This window comes from Carassius auratus, chromosome 19 (genome assembly GCF_003368295.1).
Source record: "Carassius auratus strain Wakin chromosome 19, ASM336829v1, whole genome shotgun sequence".
NCBI lineage: Eukaryota > Metazoa > Chordata > Actinopteri > Cypriniformes > Cyprinidae > Carassius > Carassius auratus.
This window is the reverse complement of record NC_039261.1, coordinates 5,276,189-5,298,733: the sequence shown is the minus strand read 5'-3', so window position 1 is coordinate 5,298,733 and position 22,545 is coordinate 5,276,189. Positions and strand designations below refer to the sequence as shown.

At 34.7% G+C, this 22,545-nt stretch overlaps 1 protein-coding gene across 3 annotated transcripts; it reads right to left on the bottom strand.

Moving 5' to 3' along the window:
• Positions 1–445: 445 nt before the first annotated feature.
• LOC113119205 (mothers against decapentaplegic homolog 4) lies at positions 446–22,274 on the bottom strand. Of its 3 annotated transcripts, none has more exons than XM_026288492.1 (12): positions 21,909–22,274; positions 19,455–19,700; positions 14,537–14,711; positions 14,403–14,426; positions 12,781–12,999; positions 12,492–12,692; positions 11,099–11,197; positions 10,956–11,009; positions 10,644–10,827; positions 9,254–9,422; positions 7,924–8,062; positions 446–5,614 (listed from the first exon to the last, which is right to left on the bottom strand). In XM_026288492.1, the coding sequence occupies exons 2-12, from the start codon at positions 19,689–19,691 to the stop codon at positions 5,403–5,405; spliced, it is 1,713 nt and encodes a 570-aa protein (XP_026144277.1). In that variant the 5' UTR covers positions 19,692–19,700; positions 21,909–22,274; the 3' UTR covers positions 446–5,402. The 3 variants fall into 3 exon arrangements, with proteins under 3 accessions (XP_026144277.1, XP_026144279.1, XP_026144278.1); XM_026288494.1 differs by having other exon boundaries at positions 11,099–11,194; XM_026288493.1 differs by having other exon boundaries at positions 19,455–19,695.
• Positions 22,275–22,545: the final 271 nt, after the last annotated feature.

Below are 22,545 nucleotides of genomic sequence, written 5' to 3'. Positions count from 1 at the left end.
AAAAAAATAATTTAATATAATTATAATGTAAAATATAAGAAAAAAAATATTTTTGGTGCAGTTAATCATGATTAATCGTTTGACAGCACTACTTTTAATAAGTAAATTATTATTGCTAATAATTAAATAGAAAAATAAAGTTATATATATATATATATATATATATATATATATATATATATATATATATATATATATATATATATATGTTTGTGTGTGTGTGTGTGTATGATTTCTGAATAAGGACTTAAACTAAATTTGTTTTATAGATATTGCATTTGCATAGAATTCCTTCTATTAATTCAAGGCCTCGAAAACACTATTTTAAAGGTTTTCTGTTACTATTTCTAGGTTTTCTGTAAATGCATAATCCCTGTATGTATTTAAGTTGATATATACTGTGTATAAGCATCATTTGACACAAATAAATACATCACAAACCATATCTGTATCAAAATGTGTTTTGTTTCGTTTTTTACTTTGGTGTACAGTCAACATACAGGAGCAGAATGTCCTTTAACAGTAGAACAATTATAATAACAACAAGAATTGAAATGACAATATCAGTAAAATAGTCGATTCGAATATATTCACACTGGATAACACACTGATAAACACTTGTAAGAAATAGTTCTCAGATGGAATGCTGTTGATCTGACTTCCAGTTGAGTGATTGTCATGTGACTGACACACCGGTTGGTTGTATCCTCACACAATACAGTATGCGTCATCAGTGGAAAACACACACACACACACACACACACACATTCTAGGTAAAGTGTTACAAGGGGCTAGGCCACATATTTTTGAGGAAAAAACAAAAAGTAATCCTTTGGATTTCTTTAAATCTGAATTACAGTGCAGAACACAGTAGCTACTGAAGAAGAAAAAGAAAGTGAAGTTACTCTACAATGAAAGTAGTAACTGTACATTTGTCACACCGATGTGGGCTCGACTGTAAAATATTGTCATTTTTTAAGGCAAAATAAACTGTAAAATGTAATAAAACCATCTAATATTATTGGTTTAAACCAATAAAATGTTTCGGATCATAGCTGTAAGTCTAAGCAAGCTATGCACTGAAGTTGCTAATGACATTTAGATACCTGCCTATGTCTATTTTATAAATATTTCTATCTTTAAATACAACACATATGTTTTTACAACACCGAGGTGTCCATTGGATGTGTAATGCGAGAGCTTAAATCTATTTCACCCAAAATAACCTACTGGTTTAAAGAGAACTCAACACTGATTGCGTACAATGCAAAATGCCTTTGAAATCTGTATTAAAACTACAGCTTTACTGTAATTAGCATTTCATCCGCAGTGTATGTATATGTAGCACGTATCCCATGAAATACAGCACAAAGGCACTCATCGAAACAATGAGCATACCTGACATCTACATCGAATGTTTATAGCAACCGACAGCCACGAAAAAGAAAGAAAACAAGGCATTATGCTTCACAATAAATTTCCCCGAAAGGCTCATAATTCTCAACGTGACCTGAGCCGATGTGAACAACCCTGCAGATGAAGAGTTTGCATCTTTTGCATCGCCCAGTTTACAAACGTCACGCGGGGTCCAAACGAAGCCCGAAAGACGACTAAAACATCCCTGACGTACTTCATTGCTTATAACTAATGGATCATTTCAGACCAATAGAAGGTTTGCGATGTTCATTATCAATGTGAGAATCACTGGAGAGGGCTTTTTAGTAACAGCAGAATCTATCTATGAACAAAGGAGCACAAAGGAAAGGCACAACGATTACTACAAAGGAAACGATACTGGGAACGCAGAACATCATACGATCCTTAGTTTCTTTTAAGTTGTGACTAATCACAGATAACAGTTTTCAAGCACTGATTAAAGTCAACATGAAATGCCATTTGCTAAGCATTTATTCCCTTAATGTAACATATTTCACAGCCAAATGCAGTAAAAACTACAGTGACCCTAAAGGGACATGCTGATGGGAGGAAAAACTGTATTTGAATGCTTTTGCATTCTCTGTGATCAAAGTTTTTGTTTAGTTTTTTGCCCACAAATGCGAAGTTTCTCAGTTTGAACACAATACTTTTCGGAGAGAGCAAAAATGTTTAACGAGAGATTGCAAAGGTTTTGCAAGAAATTGCAACTGTTTTATGAGCGATTGTATATTATTTTATGAGATGTGCAACTGATTTGCGAGAGATCGCAAATGTTTAACGAGATCGCGAATATTTTGCGAGAGATTGCGCATTTTACAAAACATGGCGTATATTGTGCGACGTTGCAATTTTTTGCAAATTTTTTTTTTGTGAAATCACAAATTGTTTGCGAGAGATAGGAAATGTCAACTAGAAATCGCTAATATTTTGCAAGAGATATTTTCCAAGACAATTTCGTGTGACCTCGCAAAAGTTAAGAGACTGAAATTGTTTTGCAAGACATTACAAATTTTTTTTTACAAAAGATTGCAAATATTTTCTGAGATGACAAATATTGTTTGATCGCAAATATTTACCCGTTCTAAAATATATTGTGAGAGATGGAAAATATTGCACAATATCGCAAATGATTTACGCCTTTTTGTCTTAATGAAAGCGCAAATATTTTCTAAGAGATCAAAAATGTTTGCAAGAGATCGCAAATTACACACATTTGTGAGAGGAGGTTTCTTGGTGAAATGCAATACTAGAATATAAAATGTAAATATTATTTTTTTGAATTTTACTAAATATTATTTTTCCTCCCATCCCATATTTTCTTCCATTCCCATGTCTCTGTAAAACAAAAATAATAATGAAATATTTTTACAATGAGTTTTCTATTTAAACATAATTGAAAACGTAATTTATTATTGTTGCATCAATAAGATAAGATCAGGAACATGTGTTTAGAAAGTGAACAGGATGAATCTTGATTTCATGTTGACTTTAACGTTCTATAATGGCATTCCACTTTTACTATTATATTTTCAGTTACTAAATATTTGCAATTGTACTGGACATACATCTTAAAAAAAGCCAAAATGAAGGGTCTTTCAATAAATGCAAAATTTACTGTAAGTGTGCAGTATAATATAGACATTTCATTTTGGGAAGGCTGCAAAACCATAATGCTCTTTGCTCAAAGTTTGAAGTTTAGATGTTCTACCCGTTTGCAAAATGTTAAAGTGGTATGGGGCTGAATTTTGGTCACAATCCAGACAAGAGTTTCTGGATGAGATAAAAGCTGAAGCTGAGTTACTGGTGTTGGCAAAAACCCGTTGTTTGAAATCGGTCAGTCGGTGCATCAAGGCTCTACATTCGGTTCAAGACACGCCCTGTTTTAATTTGGTTAAAGTATGAGGTGAACATGACGTCCAGAAACTAGAAGATTCCAGACACAATTTGGCATAAAGTAAAATCCACTGGGTTCATGCTCGATTATCATGAGGTAATCTGGCTTTGGTGACATGGCAAATGATTTGGTTACAAACACCGAACTGCGTCACAATACTAATACCACCGTTTTAAAGCTGAACTATTTTTCTTCTTCTTTTTTGGAGGGGTTATGAAAATAAAGGAGCTGGAAGGCTATTGCAAGTCTAACTAAGAAGATGCCTGGATAGTAAGCTGCATCGAAGCTGAGTTGAGGTCCACATGTCGAGTAACACAGCACAAGCAGAGAGACGATGAGCGTTTCGTTTTGACAGTGTGTCCTGTTATCTGTCTGGTTCAGTATGTCTCTCAGAGGCAGGTTTGCATCTACATCAGCTGGTCCTTTCCAACGCTTCCTGAAGTGACCAGCGCCAAAATAGTGATTTGCTCTGAGGCAGTTAGTGCTACCAAACCCAAGAAACTCTAGATCAAGAGTTTATGCAAAAAACTTGATTAGAGGTCGAAAAGTCTCTTCCTCACTTGTGTCGCCAGAGTGAAACAGACCACAACCGTATGGCACCAAAAGTAAAAATACCATTCATTTTCTCCACAGAGATTCGAGTCAGTCTCTCTACCCAGTATTTGAACAAATATTCTGCAATAAACTTCAAATATATAGCATGCAAAATTCATTTAAATTTAAAATGCATATGTTTTGAAATGTTAATCTTGTAGCTTGGACTCTCATGGAGTGAATGAATGGAAAAATACTTCTGAAACCAAGGCCACTGCAAAAGCAGGAGTTATACTTGCCTTTCGTTTTACGTTCAGACACTGACCCATAAATGTAGTTCTTGCAAGGACAGATTTTAAGCTTTTTCTACCAGTATTGCAAAACTAATAGACTCTTTTCTTAGCATACCTGCATGATGTGCAAAGCTAGAAAGGCATATGAACAATAAAGCTATTTCCCTGAACTTAATCTGCAATCAACCCTGTGTAAACTTGCATTCGTTTGTAGACCTGTAGCGCTAAGGTATATACATCTAATTTAAACAGAGTCTCACAAATCCCATCAAGAACATGTCAAAGTCATATTTCACCGTAAAAACAAGAGAAATAAATTGAAATGATATTCTGTATAAAGAGAGAAAAAAAACACTTTTTTACAGAATTATTTTCTTAATAATCAATCTTATTTCCCCCATTTTCCATTGAAATAATATTGTAAAAATGATCATGATATAATATATCTAACATTATTCTTCTTTTATTTTGTATTCTTTATTATTCATATATAAATATATATAACACAATTGTTATTTTAAATATTTAATGAGAATACTACCTGACTGTTCAAAAAACAACACAGATTAATGTACAAATATTAATTATTATATTTGTATAACTTTAATTGTAATTATTATTTTTTTTGGACCTTCCTTAATTTATGCTGAATTGAAATCAAACTAATCATTATTTTAAATCAAAAATATACAGTAATCTGATAAGAATCACCACTGCATAAACAAACAACCTCAAAACATCTGGAAAAATGTCAGTTATTTTAGCAGCAAAATGTGCTTCAATAATTAAAAATAATGTCATAATTAGGGCTGCAAAGAGGTAGTAAATGTTTGGTAAATTTCCAGAAACTTTCTTGAATTTTTGGGAAAGTTTGTGAATTTTAGGAACATTTTCAGAAATGTTCTGCCCCTTTGCAACCCTAGTCATAATGCAAAAAAAACCCATCAGTCTCCATTGTCTTTAAGCAAATATAATTTTTTATATCAGAGCAAAATATGACCTAGACATGTTTTTGTGAGATGAACCCGAAAAGAAATGCAACATTTCACAATAGAACAAGAAAATGCACTGAAATATCTTTCCAGAACATGAATTTTAGAATAGTGTATTTCTGTGGTGTTTTCATGGGTATTTCTAATGACTGATAAAAGTGCAAAGCACACTGTAGCAGGTCAGCACTTCGCACGCTTACTGTAGTGAGTCCAGTGTCTGTGTGGTGAGTGTTGGCTGTGTATTGTTGGCTCTCAGTTAGCAGGTCCAGGGTCTGCCAGTGGCATAGTGTGCAGCACCTCGTCCAGCAGCTGCAGCGCCCGGTGTAGGTGCACCTCCACCCAGCAGGGGGTGTGCTTGATGCTCTGCCGGGGGTAGTCAGGACCCCAGCCCTTCACGAAGCTCAGGCGCAGGATGCACAGCCTCCGGAGATCATCCACACCAATCCCTGCTGCTGCCGAGAGGCCTGGAAACAAACACTCCCAAAGTCAGGCTACAAAACCGAAAAGAAAATCGGGTGCGTTTTTGTGATCAAACTTGACTGAAACAGATTTCTACTTAGTGTTGACTTATGTTCTGTTGTAAAGTTGTCAGTTAAATGGTGCTATTTCTTTTGCCGTTTTTCCCTACCACATATTTTTGTAATCATTGTAATTTGCTACAAATATTTTTTAATCAAGACTTTGTTCTAATCCTGACAAAACACATTGTTGGAGTCTCAAGGTTCCATATTTTGTGGTTATTTTGTGACAGACAAAATATTGTGAGAAATGTATTAATTTGTGACAGGAAAATTCAATAGAGTTTGGGTGCCACCTGGTAATCTCTTTGGTATAATATCTTTGGTATAGCGTCTAAAAAAAATCTCAGGGACCTTCATTTTTGTAATATCAACTTCAAATTTGAAACATAATTTATTTGGACATATGGCTTTTCACAGCAATTTAGGCTTCCAAAATACTTTGTAAAATATTTATTTTGTATATATATATATAAAAGAATTGTACAACTTCTCTACAGTAAACTTACAAAATGTTTTTACAATTTAAAGCTGCGGTAGGTAACTTTTGACGCTCTAGCGGTTAATAAACAGAACTACTTCTCTCTGTTTATGTCTATGAAGAATCACAAAGGTACTGGGTTACTCTGCCGCGGTACCCCCGAAGCAATCTAAAATAGTCAGAATATAAACACTTATTATAGGTGCACCCTAGTGATTCAGGACAAGCTAAAAACACGGTTTGGAAAATGGATTCATGGTGTACTCGCTTATTATATACATTTTTCTACATTTTGAACACAAACAAAGTTACGGACCGCAGCTCTGATTGGTTGTTCCTTACCGGGAGCGATGTATTTCTGCAAATGGCAATAGGACACTGGGAGGAGCCAGAGGAGCTTGATTTTTTCACAGATTATCTGTCTCATATTCTACTGTCAGGACATAATGACAGGTCTAACAAATATGTAAAAAATATATTTTTACAAAAGTTACCTACTGCAGCTTTAATTTAATTAAAATTTGAACCAATGACTTCTTATGAACGTGATATCGACTAAACCACTGTCAGCAGAGACATTGTGTTTTGTTCATGTTTGAAAAGCTGCTTCCACAGAACACAGACTTGAAGGGTTGCCATGTCCACTTATTATAAGCGGTTTTTAAGCATCTTATGGATTGTTGGTTGGGCTCAGCTTATAAAGTGATCCAGTTTATGGATTAATAAAGTAGGCATATGCAAGTCATTATATTCTGGCATGAGGTGTATTTCCAAGAGAATGCATTTGGATCAATCATGAGTTCATCATGAGTTTGCTCTGTTTGCTCTATTTTCAAGGAATACCTGGCAACACTAATGAGTAAAACATACAACCACACAAAAAAACACATGTGTTTAAATGTGTAATTAAAAACTAGCTGTTTAGTTTGGTTTGGTACACACTGCCTAGAAATTCTCTAAATGCTGTTGTCACCTGTACCGAGAACGCCTTTCATGTACGACTGTTGGCGCAAACTAGAGAAAAGTGATTTTCACATTTTAAATATGGATATTTTTCTTACAAAAACTCATTGATTCGATACAGGAGGCCTTAAAGGGTTCCTCCACCCCAAAATGAACATTTTGTCATTAATTACGTTACCCGCGTGTCGTTCCAAACCCGTGAAAGCTCCATTCGTAAAACCTCCGCGCCACAAGGATGCGCTGTTTCTACGTGTATATAGCTTTGATTTGAAATAATACAGCGCATCCTTGTGGCGCGGAGGACACAGAAGAACATACACAGCATTTGGTGATATGGAGAGACACAGAGGAGACCTCTGACAAAGGAATTATTGAATAAAGTCATTATTTTTGTTTTCTTCGCTTACAAAAAGGGTCCTCATCGCTTCATATAACCCAGATTGCACGCCTGATGGCAGATGGAGTATTCGACAACGACTTTTCATACCTTTTGTGGTACTTCGCAGTCTATAGGACAGTCTCAAGCCTCCAGGTTTTCATCCAAAATATCTTAAAATAAATTCCAAAGACGAACAGAGCTTTTACGGGTTTGGAATGACATGGGGGGGGGGGGGGTAAATGATTAATGATAAAATGTTAATTTTAGGGTGGAGTATCCCTTTAATTCACCACCCGGAGCCATGTGAAGCTTGTTATATTATGGAGGATTGTGCTTTATTAGACTTATTTTGGACTGTTGAAAAGAAACCCTGCTTTCCCCTGCCATTATAAAGCTTTGAAGCGCCAGGATAGTTTTAAATGCAACACTCACTGACTGCAGGAGCGATTCCACCAACACTTCCTGGTCCTGGGATATTCCCCGCCACCGCTGCGGCCTGTGCTGCTGCTGCTGCCTGCGCCGTGGCCGCCTGCTGCTGCATCTGTCTGTGACACTGCCTGAGGTCAAACACCTGCAGAAACCAGACAACACACTCACACACACGTCTGCTATCAGCACAGCAATGACATACAGAGACCTCGCTGCTGTGTGCTGAAACAACGGCTGACGAGGAGTCATCTGGACAGGCTTATAAAAAGTCAAGCTCTGGATCACGCAAATCTAATGTGACAGGAAGCAAAAACACATACAGAGCTCTCAAGTGCACAAAGGTATTCACTGGGCATCGAGGCTGGAACCACAGGGGCCATATTAGGAGAACTTTTCCTTGATTTTTAAGATGTATTAATAAAAACAGGATGATTGCACTACCATGCACTAGGAAAACAGACCAAATGTTTTTTTTTTTTATTAAATAAGGAACTAAATTTACTTTAAATTTAAATTTGTTTACTTTTTTAAATATTTTATTTTGTTTATTTTGTTAAAAAAAATTACTTTATTGTTACATGTAACTACATTTTACATTTTATCTACACAAAAACAATAATTCCAAAATGTTAATACATTTTCAAATGGACAAATAAACATAGACAAGCTGCTTTTTTAAATACTATTTTGTATATAGGTAACATTTACTGTTATGCTTAAAATAAAAATTCATAAATTTTTATTGACAAATAAATTATTTAAATGCTTGTAGACGCTTAAGTTGCTTTATTTTGTTACATTAAAAAAATTAACCACAAACACATTCATTTTATTAGATACATTACATAAGCAGCTGGTCTAAATTATGATCTTAATTTATGTAATTTAGATTAATAAAAAATAAAAATTCATGTATTTATATATTCATAAAAATTCATCATCATTTAAATCATTATAAAAAGTTATTTATTTTCATTTAGAATTTGAAGTGTTAATTTTTAACTACAAAAAAGCAATATTTCAAAGATGAAATACAAATTAGACAAATTAAATATGACCATTTATTAATGTCAAAAGTGATTTATATTTTAATCATTGCATTTTGTAATTTGTTTAATCTATGTAGTCTTTTTTTGTGATTTATTTATTTTTTATTTTTATTTAACAAGTAATGTGAAGATAAAATACAATAAAATATACAATTAAAAAAATTCAAAGCTCAAAACGTCCCCCACAAATCTAGTTTTCAACAAGTCAATGCTATTTGACTGGCACTAAAAAAACAATATGGGGACCCCTTAAGCATTTCATCTTTGCCGTCCACATCTTTTACCTTTATGTAGGCCCCTGGGTAGATCTTGTGCACTGCGTCTCCTGGCGCTCGACCTGCTTCTCTGTCCAGGTAATAACTCTGCACAAACACGGCATGATCGCTCATGCAGCGCATCCACACATCCCCCTCTCCTCGACACTCCAGCTGCACTCCTTTACCAATGTGCAACCTGTAGACAGAGACACAAGACTTTAACTACATCAGGTAGTTACATAACCAAAACCAGATGTGCCTCTGTTGATACGCTTACAAGTCATTTCATCAGCTTGTTAAAGATCCGGCTGTTATTCTCACATAATCTGTCTGTTTATTATTGTTCATCACATTGTCAATCTGGCACAGTAAGAGGTTTTTCAGACGTGTGTGAAGGCAAACATAAAACCTGTGAAATTCATCTATACACAAATAAACACGTATCACACACATAAAGCCATTTTGTCTGGACTATATAGCTTGATATCTTTCAGCCTTTTGATGATTTTCATCATTGCACAGACAGAGAGACAGACAGACAGACAGACTTTAGTTTTTATTAATATTTTGCATTAGCTTTTATTTGAGTTTTTTAATGTGATTTTGTTTTAATTATGTGATGTGCTTTATTTCAGTTAACAAAATTGATTTTTATTAGTTTAAACATTTAACTAAATTGTTAAACTAAAACTGAAAATTATAATAGAAATAATTTAAATGACGAAAACTAATAAAAATGACAAGTGCATAAAAATGATTAAAACGTAAATTAAAATAATTAAAAAAAAAAATTTAAATTATTTAATTAAAAAAATATATTTTAATATAATTTTTTTAATTTGATATATACACACACACATACATACATACATACACATACATACATATATATATATATATATATATATATATATATATATATATATATATATATATATATATGTTATTATTATTAAATAAATACTAACTTACTAAATAAATAATAACTTTGAATTAACGTCTTTAACATTAACACAAAGGTGCAGTGAACTGTAGCCAAAAAATCATGAATTGCAAAAAAAAAAAATGCAGTCCGTGCCTTTTTTTTGATGTTAAAATATTTAGTTGATTCTCCACCTTGCTCCAAAAATGTCTTTCTTCAATAGCTTGCAACTGTCTGCATCTCTACCTTTCTTTCTTGTTTGATGCCAATAAAAATTTCATTCCATTCAAGTTGTGACAAAAGAATAAATGTGGAACAAGTCTACTGGCATTTGATCTTTGAAGCTTAATAGCTAAATAAAAAAGGACATTAAAAACATTGTCATATTCACAATGTTGGTTTTACAGCTGCATCAAAACAAGACAGAGTAAATCCGAAATCTTCAGTATGTGTCTCAGCTCTAATAAGCACACGGAGATATTTAGTGACACATACCTGGCGCGCTCGCTGGCGTCTGTGCGGTGCACGTTACTGAGCTGACCCAGGCAGAAGCGGTCGCCTCCTGAGGGGTCCACATACCCGTCAATCGTCACCACCGGACAGCTGGACAGCACTTTAAACATCTCCCCCACCTGCACATCCATCTCGAAGTATGAGACGGAGCACCAAAACTCAGGACCTGTGGACGCACTTCTGATCAATTTAATGTGTCCTTGCTGAAAATAAGTATTCACTTTATCTCTTTTGGGGGTTTTTAAGTATCAGACCATTGTGTGTTTTAGTGGAGATTATATAGAGTCTATAAACCTGGATGGTTGGAGACTGGAGGAGGGAAAGACGCTGAACTGTGATGTTGAGACCCTGACAGAGACAGAAATAATAATGGATTCATTCAGTTCTAGTAGGAATAATGGTATATTTGTTTGTGGCAATGTTTCAGGCGAGCGTACAGAAGTGTGCGTGATGGAGAGGAGGCTGGTGGCCGCGTCCGTTTTGCTGGGGTCCTACGGGAGTGTAGGAGGCTGTGCTGCTGCCTGTCCAGGTTGCTGCTGCAGCAATTGAAAGATTAGAAAGGTTTGTATATGAACACATAACACCTAGACAGACATGACACCACAAGTTTCCAGCGACAAGTATTTTAACTGTCTACACTGAAAGAGAAAGTGCGTGCCAAAACCACGGTCAGTATACGAGAGATTTCACTGTGGACTGGGCTACAGAAACACAAACCAAGATCTTATTATGAACTAATACTGATATCAGGTTTCATTCATTGAAATAAAGCTGAAATTAAATCATAAAATGTTAGGTGAAAAACAGATTACTAAAACTACAAAAAAAGTAAAACTAAAGAAAAATATTTAAAAAGTAATACTAATAAAAATAAGTCAAAAGCCCATCACAAAAAAAAAACAAAAAAAAGTAAAATAAAACTGAAAATGTTAAAATAAATAAAGGTTATAAAGAATATAAATTACTTTATTAATACATTAAAAATATTAAAACAATAATCGACAGAAAAGGTTTATTTATTAAATAATATAACAGTATAAAAATTATATTTAACTTACTATTACAGGGTATCTGCAGGATTTTTAAAATCTAATTTCAGACTTTTTAAAATATTTAAAAAAAAAAAAATTTAAGAGATGAGAAATGTATCGATTGTATTATTTTAAACAATTATTATAAATCAATTATTATATTAAATAACAAATATATCTTAATTATTTAGTTTTTTATAATGCTTTAGCATTTGCTACAGTGCATATGGCTGGATTTTCACATTGGTCTGAACAAAAACAGCAGACGGGCTTAATGAAAACGCTAATTTAGGATAGACTTCATATTAAGATGTCCTTGTAACAGAATAATTATACATTTAATTACTGAGTAATATTCCTTAACTACATGTACTTACTATATGGTTAGAGTAAGGATTAGGGTTTGGCTTAGGGTTACTTGCAAGTACATTTACATTTATTAATTTAGCAGACGCTTTTATCCAAAGTGACTTACAATTAGGGAATACATCAAGCTATTCATCTTAAACAGACGCAGGAAGTGCTCTAATACCAAGTTTCAAACATTGTTCAAATAAGTACAAGCTAGACACGGAAAGATTAAAGAAAAGAGAAATAAACTGTTTTTTTTGTTCATTGTTTTTAGGATGAAGTCAAATAGTGTAATTATGCATAACTGATTGTTATTATTACCTCAATCAGAAAATGATGTACATGTTATCATGGCATTTCTAACAAATTAACACAAACGTATTTTTATCAGTAAATAACTGTATCAGTAGTCTCGCTGTGATCGGTTGGGACGTGGTGTGATACTCACTGTGAAAGGAGCCTTGCGTCTGGGAGTGTTTGGAGCTGTTGTAGCCGTTCTGATTGGGTGGAGGCTGGGGTGGGACGGGGGTCTGTGGGGGTCCATGTGTGGGGGTGGAGGGGGGAGGTGTAGGGGTCATGACTTGACCCTGAGGAGACGCAATCTGAAGCAAGCCTTCACCGTGACCTCCCTGCATCGGCATCATAGAGCCTGAAGATGAAAGACACGAGAGTTTGGAAGATGACACTGTGCTGACCACAACCGCTGTGGTCCCGTGTGTCCAGCGGGCAGCTCTTACCGGCGGGGGAGAGGGGCATGTTGGAGTAAAGGGTGACTGCTGGGGGCGCGCGGCTGGGCTCTGAAGGCAGCTGTAGAGGAGGAAGGGGCTGGCCGTAGTGGTCCGGAGGAGGGAGTTTCATCGCCCCCTGGTGGTCCTGCTGAGGAGGCATGCCTGGGGGGACGTCCATCTGGATGCAGTCGTGGCTGTACTCTTCCTTTATTAGTCTGCCAATGGGACCTACATACCAGCCAGAGGACAACTCGAATCAGTTACTGAGTCAGTTCATAAAAATAAATAAATCGCTGATTCATTTGGGACTTCATTTGAGTCAATGAATCTTTTTTTAACCTGTGTGAAATGGCAAGTCATTTTTTTTATTTATAGAAAAACAAAAAATAACACTGTTTATCGTCATGTTTAATATTAAATAATTTTGCAACTTTATCTGTTCATTATTAAAATTTCAATAAATGTGTATTTAAAAAAAAAAATATATATATATATATATATATATATATATATATATATATATATATATATATATATATATAAATTCTATTATTTATCAATCGAATGTAATAATAAATATTAATATTAATAATAATAATAATAAATATTTCTTACCCTGTGTAAGTGTAAGAATACTGATAAACTAATGTCGTTTGATTTGTATTTGTTATTTAATTGAATTTTTAAAATTATGTCTGAATTTTATTATGTCTGTATAGATCTTATGTTACGTTTTAGTTTTATTTCATTTTAGTTATTTTAATACTTCAACAAATTAAATGGAAATTAAATATATATAGAATTTATAAATGTGTATGTATATGTATGTGCATGTGGTATGTTTTTGGGGGGGATTTTTTGGGGATTAGTGTTATGGTAGAATCATTATTATACTCTTATACCTTTTGTTCTTTAATATTTTTCTTTTTGCATTTAAATGTTACGTTTTGAAATTTTGTTGTTTTCATTTGTCATTTCTATCGAATTCATTTATTTTTTAAATGTGTATAGGTAGTATTTATACAGTTTTAGCTTTTAGTTTTGGATCTGTTTTTAGTTGTTTTAATACTACAATTGATTGCTTATGTTCTCCTCATTTGTAAATCGCTTTGGATAAAAGCATCTGATAAATGACTAAATGAATGAAAATAAATGAATAATTCTTTTTTTTTTAAGTTAAAAGCCTGATATAATTACATTTTTAATAACCATGTTTCTTGAGCAGCAAATCAGCATATTATAATGATTTCTGAAGGATTTTATAAACTAAGCATTACAGAAATAAATAACATTTTAAAATGTATTCAAATAGAAAAACGGTTATTTGAAATTGCAATAATATTCAAAAAATATTATTATTACTGTTATTACAGTTTCTGATCAAATTAATGCAGCCTTGGTGAACATAAGAGAATCTTTCAAAAACTAAAAACATCTTCATTGTTCTAAGATTTGAACCAAAGTATGTGTGTGTGTGTGTGTGTAAAAATTCAGATGCAACCCTTTTGCATTCGTTAACATTTTTCTCAGTAACTGTAACTGATTAGTATTACATTTATTTTGTAATTAAATTATGAAATTCCTTTATATCTAACTAGTTACTCCCTGACACTGATTACTGCATAACTTACCCGTGTTTTGAAGACTGAGACCAACTTGAGATGAGAGGGAAAAAAGAGAGAAACACTTATTAGAGCCTGTTTTCCTGCACGGATGGCACTGAACAGCATGAGACTCAGTGATATGTGTGTGAGGACAGACTCACCGATGCCGGGTGACACCACTCTCTCATAATGGTAAGGGTTCACACACACATTATCGTACTTGAGGTCAAATGCGTACTGGCAGAATTTCACATGCTTCAGCTCGTTCTTGTGAAGGTCAGGCCAGCGCCACAACCGTGCGTAGATTACATGAGGAAAACCTTTACGACCGGCAACCTACCGAAAGAAAACATGAGGGAAAAAGGAACGGAAGAGTTAATGAGGATTATAATACTAAATAATTAAGTACTGCACAATCATTATTTAGATATTAACCAGTCATGGGCCATTTTTTAAACCAATTAACACGTTGAATGTTCCAAGCGCTAATATAAAACCTGTATTAGTGGTTTAAATATTTCACACGATTACATTCAGATCATTTTCTAAATTAATGTTGAAATGATTCAGCCATAAGCTGTGATAACTGATTTCAGGTCATGATTTGGTTTAATTTAATTATTTTCATAATCATTAAGGCATGCTAATTTTATGGGAATTATGGGATCACTACAGTGCTATTTTTATATTATTTACTAAATAATTATAATACAGGAAATTATAATTACTATAATTTATTGTTGTTTATTATATTTTCAGTTTAAATTTGGCTTATCTTTTAGTCATTTTATGTGTTTTCTGACAGTAATTCTACCTAGCATATTAAATTTGTTATTATTCAATTTTAATGTATTATGCATTCTATTAATACTATGTATATACTGGTATTTATATTAATGAATTTCAGTTTTTTATTTTTCCATCTGATATTTAGATTTCATTTAATTTCAGCCTTATTTCAATAATTTTCAAAGCTTTTAGCTTTAGTTAATAATAATTATTGCATTTAATGTATTATAATGATGTATTTTACATTTTTTATTAGTGCTGTCAAATGATTAATCACGATTAATCGCATCAAAAATAAAAGATTTGTTTACAAAATATGTCTTTGTGTGCTGTTTATTTATTATGTATATATAAATACATAAAAAATAAATATATATTTTCGAAAAATACATGTATATATTTATATCCATATAATTTATTTTACAAATAAGTATATATAAAATATAAAAAATAAAATTCTTAAGTATATACACATGCATGTGTTTGTATTTATAAATACATAATAAATAAACACAGTACACAACATACATAATGTAATAAATTAATAATGTGCATAATCCAAAATGAATTATTTTGGATGCGATTAATCGCGATTAATCGTTTGACAGCACTACTTTTATACATTTTATTATATTTAAACTGTTTAAAATACATTTGATTTTAAAAACATTTTTAAAAACAAATCTGTTATATTTTTATATAATGTCATTGTTTTTAGCTGACTATCGATTCCTCACTCTCTTCAGCAAAGGAACTGTTAAACATTTTTCTTTTGGCCTGCATGTCTATTATTGAAAGATGGGAACCGAGATCAGGAACTGAACAAACTCATGTCGACCATATGAGTGAAGTGGCTCATATGACAAGTCAAACTTCTGCTAAAGACACGCCAAAATGTTTTGGAACACAGCAGTATGACAAAAGAGCGTCACATGATCCTGAAAGCACATTGAGCATAAGGTCATGTGTTGAGTTTTGAGAGTGTATCACAGCTGCAGGAGGACGTGTGTGATATGATAATCCTCTGTAGATTAACACTAGAGGCATGACACTACAGTTGTGCGCTAGCAGCGTGATACGAGAGAGAGAGCTGAGCAGAGGGATAAATCCAGCTGTCAGTGCCATTTCGGCAGACGCACTGAAACACAGACACAAATGTGATGGGGCTGCAAACCAAAAGGGCCAGGGTTCACACCCCAGAGCAGACAATAGAGTCTCCTTGGTCACTAAAGCCTACTTACAACAGGCGCACATCTCCATTACATTACACATTCAAATTATACATTACCTTAGATGCAAATGCAAATGCTAATGTTAGTTATTTTTAGAATTAACATAAAAGTTTATACAGCCAACTTTATAAAACCTACATATTGAAATAATACTAGTTGTTGGCCGATATATCGGCCGATATTTGGCTATTTTCAAATATCGGCATCTACATTTTACTGTTTGGCCGATGTGTTCTAAGTGGGACTTTTATTTTGACAGCGCTGTCAGACCATTTTTGCATGTTAATTGCATTTAAATAAAAACCTTTTAATGTTAAAATTTATATCAACTAAAATAACATTTATGATCAACTAAAATAATAATGAATGTAATTTCTATTGAGTCTTGTAGGCCATGTATTTAAATATATTTTTAACTGCACATTGTTATGATGAAGTTGCAATTTAACATCACATTAACATTGAATATGGATATTTGTGCATTTAATGTTAATATATTAACAATAAATGAAATGTTGAATAACACACTACAGTTAAAATTATAATCATGTACTTTGCATGTGCTTTAGCATGTTAGTCAATACAATAAAATAAATGCATTTCACTAACGCACGATAAAACATTATTGAAACATAATGATTTAAACGTACTTTAAAGTCAAAATGTTAATGTGCCATGGAGTTCATAGTTTCAAACATTTGAAGTACACTACAAGTGCACATTATTTTCAATCAAGTAAACATAAAAATAAATAAAATACATTTACAAAATATCTATAAATTATCATTTTAAAATCCTATATCAATTAATAGTTCATTACTATAGATTACATCATAATGATTCACACTTGGTGCAATAATAATGTTTGTGATCAGAATATTGATGAAAAACAGATCAGAGGTATGTGTGTGTATCATAAAGCTATTTTACAACAGTATCTTAAGGTCTCTTTTTTCCCATGCTCTCTCTGTCTATGATAAGGTTAATAAAGGTGACACATTATGTCTTGACTCAGTATTTAAATTTTACTGCACCAGATCCTCTGTCACAGCACATTAATTTTTTTTTTTCCTTGTGTTGCCTGGATATCATCACATCTTGTGTGTAAAGAATATCATGGACTATCTACCAGCAGCCCTTCTACACAGAGGAAAAAATAGACGGCCTTAACTTAACCCAGCCCCTTTCCTGTGTTTTAGACAAAACAACCTTCCCAGTCTGTCCTCCACCCCTCCCTCTAAATCTGCCCGTACTAAAGGGTGGGGAAACTGAACACACATCGTCCTTCTCCATATAAACCACCACTTTTACTTTGAGGTTGTTGAGGTTTACAGTCGAAGGCCTTGTGATGAATGTCTCTCTTTGTAGCAGCTGTCAATCATCTAGTATCCATGCAGACCGATGCTAGAGGCAGGAAGCTATTAGGATTGGCTGAAGCTGCGTCGCATCCGTCTCCATATGAAAGCCGTATGTTCAGATGTGGGTGGTGTGGATGCGATGAGCGCTGGGCCTCAAAGCTACACCCTAACACTACGTTTATTCAACGGACAATGCCTTGATTATTTACTTTGGCTGCCATTATTTATCCCAGGATTCACAAATAGATTAGGGGAAACACAATTGTGTGAAGAGTGTTGGAAAACACACTTTCCAAAGTTATTGTAGACTGGGGAAAGAGAGTTTATACAGTGGTTGACCGTTACGAGTTTTAAAGGCCAATGCCAAAGCTGATATCTATAAAGCGGGAGAGACGGTGAATCTTTTTTTTCTCTCTCTCTCTCTGGGCTGTTTTTCTGTGGTATGGATTTAAATATGGTAAAACGTGTTTACTACATTTCGGTCGCTTATGACTTGTATTTGCAATCAATACAAGTTCTATGTGTGGTTTTATTAAAATTTTAGGGTCTGTGAGATTTTTTTATTATTATGCATATACAGTGATGCATTAATTTAATCAAAGGAAACAGTAAAGATGTTCCAGTAAATCTTCCTGTGGCTCAAGTGGTAGAGAATTGCATTAAAAGCGTAAGGTTGTTGGTTCGATTCCCAGGGAACACATGTTAGGTAAGAAATATTAGACTGAATGCACTGCCAAATGCATATATTTAATTTAAAGACATTTATAATGTAATGTTAATAATCATGTTACTTGAGCAGTAAATTAGAATTAATATTATTAGAATGATTTCTGAAGGATCATGTGACACTGAAGACTGGAGGAATGATGCTGAAAATACAGTGCTGCATACAAAAAAAAACAAATAGACTTTTAATTATATATGCAAATAGAAAATTGTTATTTTAACTGGTAATAATATTTCACAATATTGGTGTCTTTGCTGAACTTATGATCAAATAAATGCAGCATAGGTGAGAGACTTCTTTCAAAAAAAAATGTCCAACACCGAACTTGGGAGGACGAGTGTACAGTAAATATAATGAAATTTATTGATCCTAAACTAGATCTGAATTTTATTATTTTACACAATATTTACTCAGAAAAGAGGATCTGCCGTAGTTTGCATGAACAAAATGTTATTTATTTATTTATTCATGTTTCATTTGTAACCGCTGTCACAGATGATGACCGAAGCATTGCTACCTCAATAAAATACTGGATTTCTTAATTTTAAACCATTTGAGTATTTTTTTTATTTTTAATGCTTCATTCACTCTTTTACAGCTTCATTTACACTACTACCATTTTTTAAGTATACATTGTTTATTGACAGCACTAAACAGCCAATAACTACCAAATAATCGATCTAGCCAAACTAGCCTATTGCTAGTTTTTTGTGACAAAGACACATCCTCTTTAATACCCTTTAAACACCTTTACCGCTGTGTCATGTCGGATCAAACCTTCACATTGACAGAATGACAGCCTAAGACAGCAGTTCAATGCCTGTCTGAAAAAGCCATCTAACACTGAGTAAAGGAGACGAGAAAACCTGCCAAATGAAGACATGACTCATCCATTCAGCCTTAACATTCACTGCATTAAAGCATTAAAGCCAATGTTAATAGTTGAACGTGAGTTACTGTAAGCGTGGTTCACCTGCAGGCGTCCGTCCAGCGTCCTCTGGATGGTCACACACTTGCTGGGATGGACTCCGTTGGTGGTGATGGCGGTGATGAGGGAGTCCAGCTCGTCCTTCTTCTCCTTCAGTTTCTTGACCAGGCTCTCGATGGCACGCTTGGCGAAGCCCTCGTTTTCGCCGCCCTGCCTGTGGCACATGAGGCTGTGCACGATACTGAGGCAGGCGTCATTACTGTTGGGAGGGTTCACGGACATCCTCCTGCTCTGACAGATGGGAAAACAGAACAGCAGCATCAACACATGACTCTTACACGCTGCATCTAGTGTGCCAACACACTGTCAGTGCCGTAGTAATGCTTCATGGACATCAGTGGAAGAATCGCTCAATATTTCAAAGCTATGATTTTACTCAGTTGCATAAAATAGTTTACCCAAAAATGAAAACTCAATTAATTAATGACAGAATTTTAATTTTGGGGTTAACGGTCCATATAACTGTGCGTGTGTTTTTAATTCCTTTCCCTAAATGCGCTGTCATGTCGCTTACATTTTGTATAAAAATTTCAGTCTTCTGGCAGTTTGATCAAATAATGAGTCTACAAAAAAAGATAATTTGTCACACTGGAAATGGAAGTTAAGTGCATTGGATTATGGGATACAGTATTCCATACAGTGTGTTTTTCATAATACTGCACATGGTCTGCTCCATGTATACAAAAACTGCATATATGCACAGCATGCATACAAGATACTGCGTAAATAGTAAGAATAGTAAATTAGTATGCACTTCCAAATATTCCAAATGTTTAAAAAAGCCAAAAAGCATTAGCATTTAGTGTAAGGAGCCATGGGAAACTCATACTTCCAAGTCGGGCCTTTGTTATTATAAATTTGCATTTAAGATTTAGCCCAAACAAAACTAAGCGATTGTGAACAGAGGGCCCCAAAGCACATCTGAATACACATTGATAAATTCAGCATGTAAAAACAAAGTAACTTGCATTATTCCCTGCAGAATTACTATCCTCTGACTGATCTCTATAGGTTACAGACAGGCCTGTGATATCTATGTTACAGATCAGTGTTTCCACAGTGTTCCCCTTGCAACATCACAACACGGCAACTCATGTTTTATCAAGAAAGTTGATAAATATGACTCGTAAATATGACTTTGCTTGGTCAGAACAGAGCACATACTGCCAGTTGTCATTGCACAATAAACTAAAATAGGAAAAATAAAAGTGATTTAATATTAAAAAAATAAAAAATTAACTGCATTGCTGCAAGTGAGAGAGGTGGTTTATACAGCAGTGATGAACTTCAATTTGTATTCTCTGTACATAAGCAGCAGAACTTCATGTTTCGGTGATGAAAACCCCTGTGATCTTTGCATGAGATGTTGCAAGTGCAAAAGTGCGAGATTTCTAGAGTGCAGTGGTAATTGAGAGATGGTGGAGCGCTGACGGATCCTGACACTTCAGATCTCTGAGCATCATCATCTCTAATCTGGGGGGAGCTTCTCCGAGACCCTTATTATCAGACGACTGCTCTCTGTGTCTGCACAAGTGGCCCTTGAGGCAGAGCACCAGAGGAACAACTTTACATTAAAACGGTCACAGAATATATAATGCTATCAGATGAAGGGATTTCATATGCTCTAAATATTTGAGAAAGCGGTTTCTTTTTAGTTTCTTCTGACAGAAACACGCATGCATTATTCCTTTCTTCTTATCTGGGTGTATTACTCTGTTATTTCATCATATACAGTGTACTTGACTAAAGCATGGCGGCATGATTCTAAAGGACATTTGGATCCGAACACAGCTTTAGAAGCCACATAATGATTTATGGTAACATTTTAAGACGCAGACTTTCTTCAACAGATTTAACATTGTATACACTGAATGAAATAATCATAACATTAGGCCTAATTCAATAGTAAGCCCTAATGTTTAGACTACACTTCATCCAACACATTCCCAGTGCACTATAGGATAATATTACAGCTCATGAAATGTCATGCAAAGTTAAAGCCAAACTGTTGACTGCTCTGCAGGCAAACAAACGCAGCGGTCACGTGACGTCATCGAGTCCGCGTTCTAAACGTTCTAAACGTTTCACGCGCTCCCGCTGGGCTGGAGCTAAAGGTGACACATGCAAACCAACTAACTAGTCGGGTCAATAAAATCAAGGCGAACTGTTGAATGAACGAACTGCTCGCGGACTTGTTGTGAGAGGCTGGACGTGTCAGCGTCTCGAGACAGCATTCAAACGCTAGACAGTTACTAAATAGGCTATTTTAAAGCTCAGACAAGGGCAAAGATGAGTTATTAAGACACGGCCAGACGCAATATGCCTTCCAACTAACGAAATGCATCACAGAATCCGCACAGTTTCTGATACGGTCTCCAACGGTGCAACGTGCCCTTAAAAATGAATAACACAGATGCACAAAAATGTTAAAATACTCACACATCGGTCGTATTGTTGGAGGATAGCGAAAAGCTGTCTTCTGGACGAGGACGGAGAGGTAGTAAATCGTGTACCCTTCCCCCTCCAACATCTAATTTGAATGTATCGGAGTCGATAGCGGTCTATCAGGCTCGCTGTCTCCGCATCCTGGCCGCTCGCTACAATAACAAAAGCGGGTAGACATTGTGCGAGTGGAGTCCGCACGGCTCCAGCCAATAGCAGGGCGAGTCTCAAAAGGAAGGCTGCGCTCAGCCAATCAGAACGCGGCTCTCATGGCTGGGCTCCAGGGCCGAGGTCTGTCTGGGTCGCGTCTGGATTGACATATCGGCGCGACTGTGTTTTTAAGGTGGCGCCGCTGAGATTGCTCCGCCCCTTATCGGCTCTCCCCGCCCCATTCATCCCTTGTCAGTTTTCATCGACGATTGAAATCTACAACACAGGTTTATTAACACAGGTTAATAAGAAAAAAATTAATTTTAGTTGAAAGAAATAGCCCACATTACTCAAAATGAGGTTTGTTAGGCAATTTATTCCATTAAGATGGTTTGAATGCTATTGACTTTGAAGTTTCTAATACTATTTTTAAAATTAACTGGATTTAGAATTATATTAAGTTTAATAACAAAATTGGCGGTAT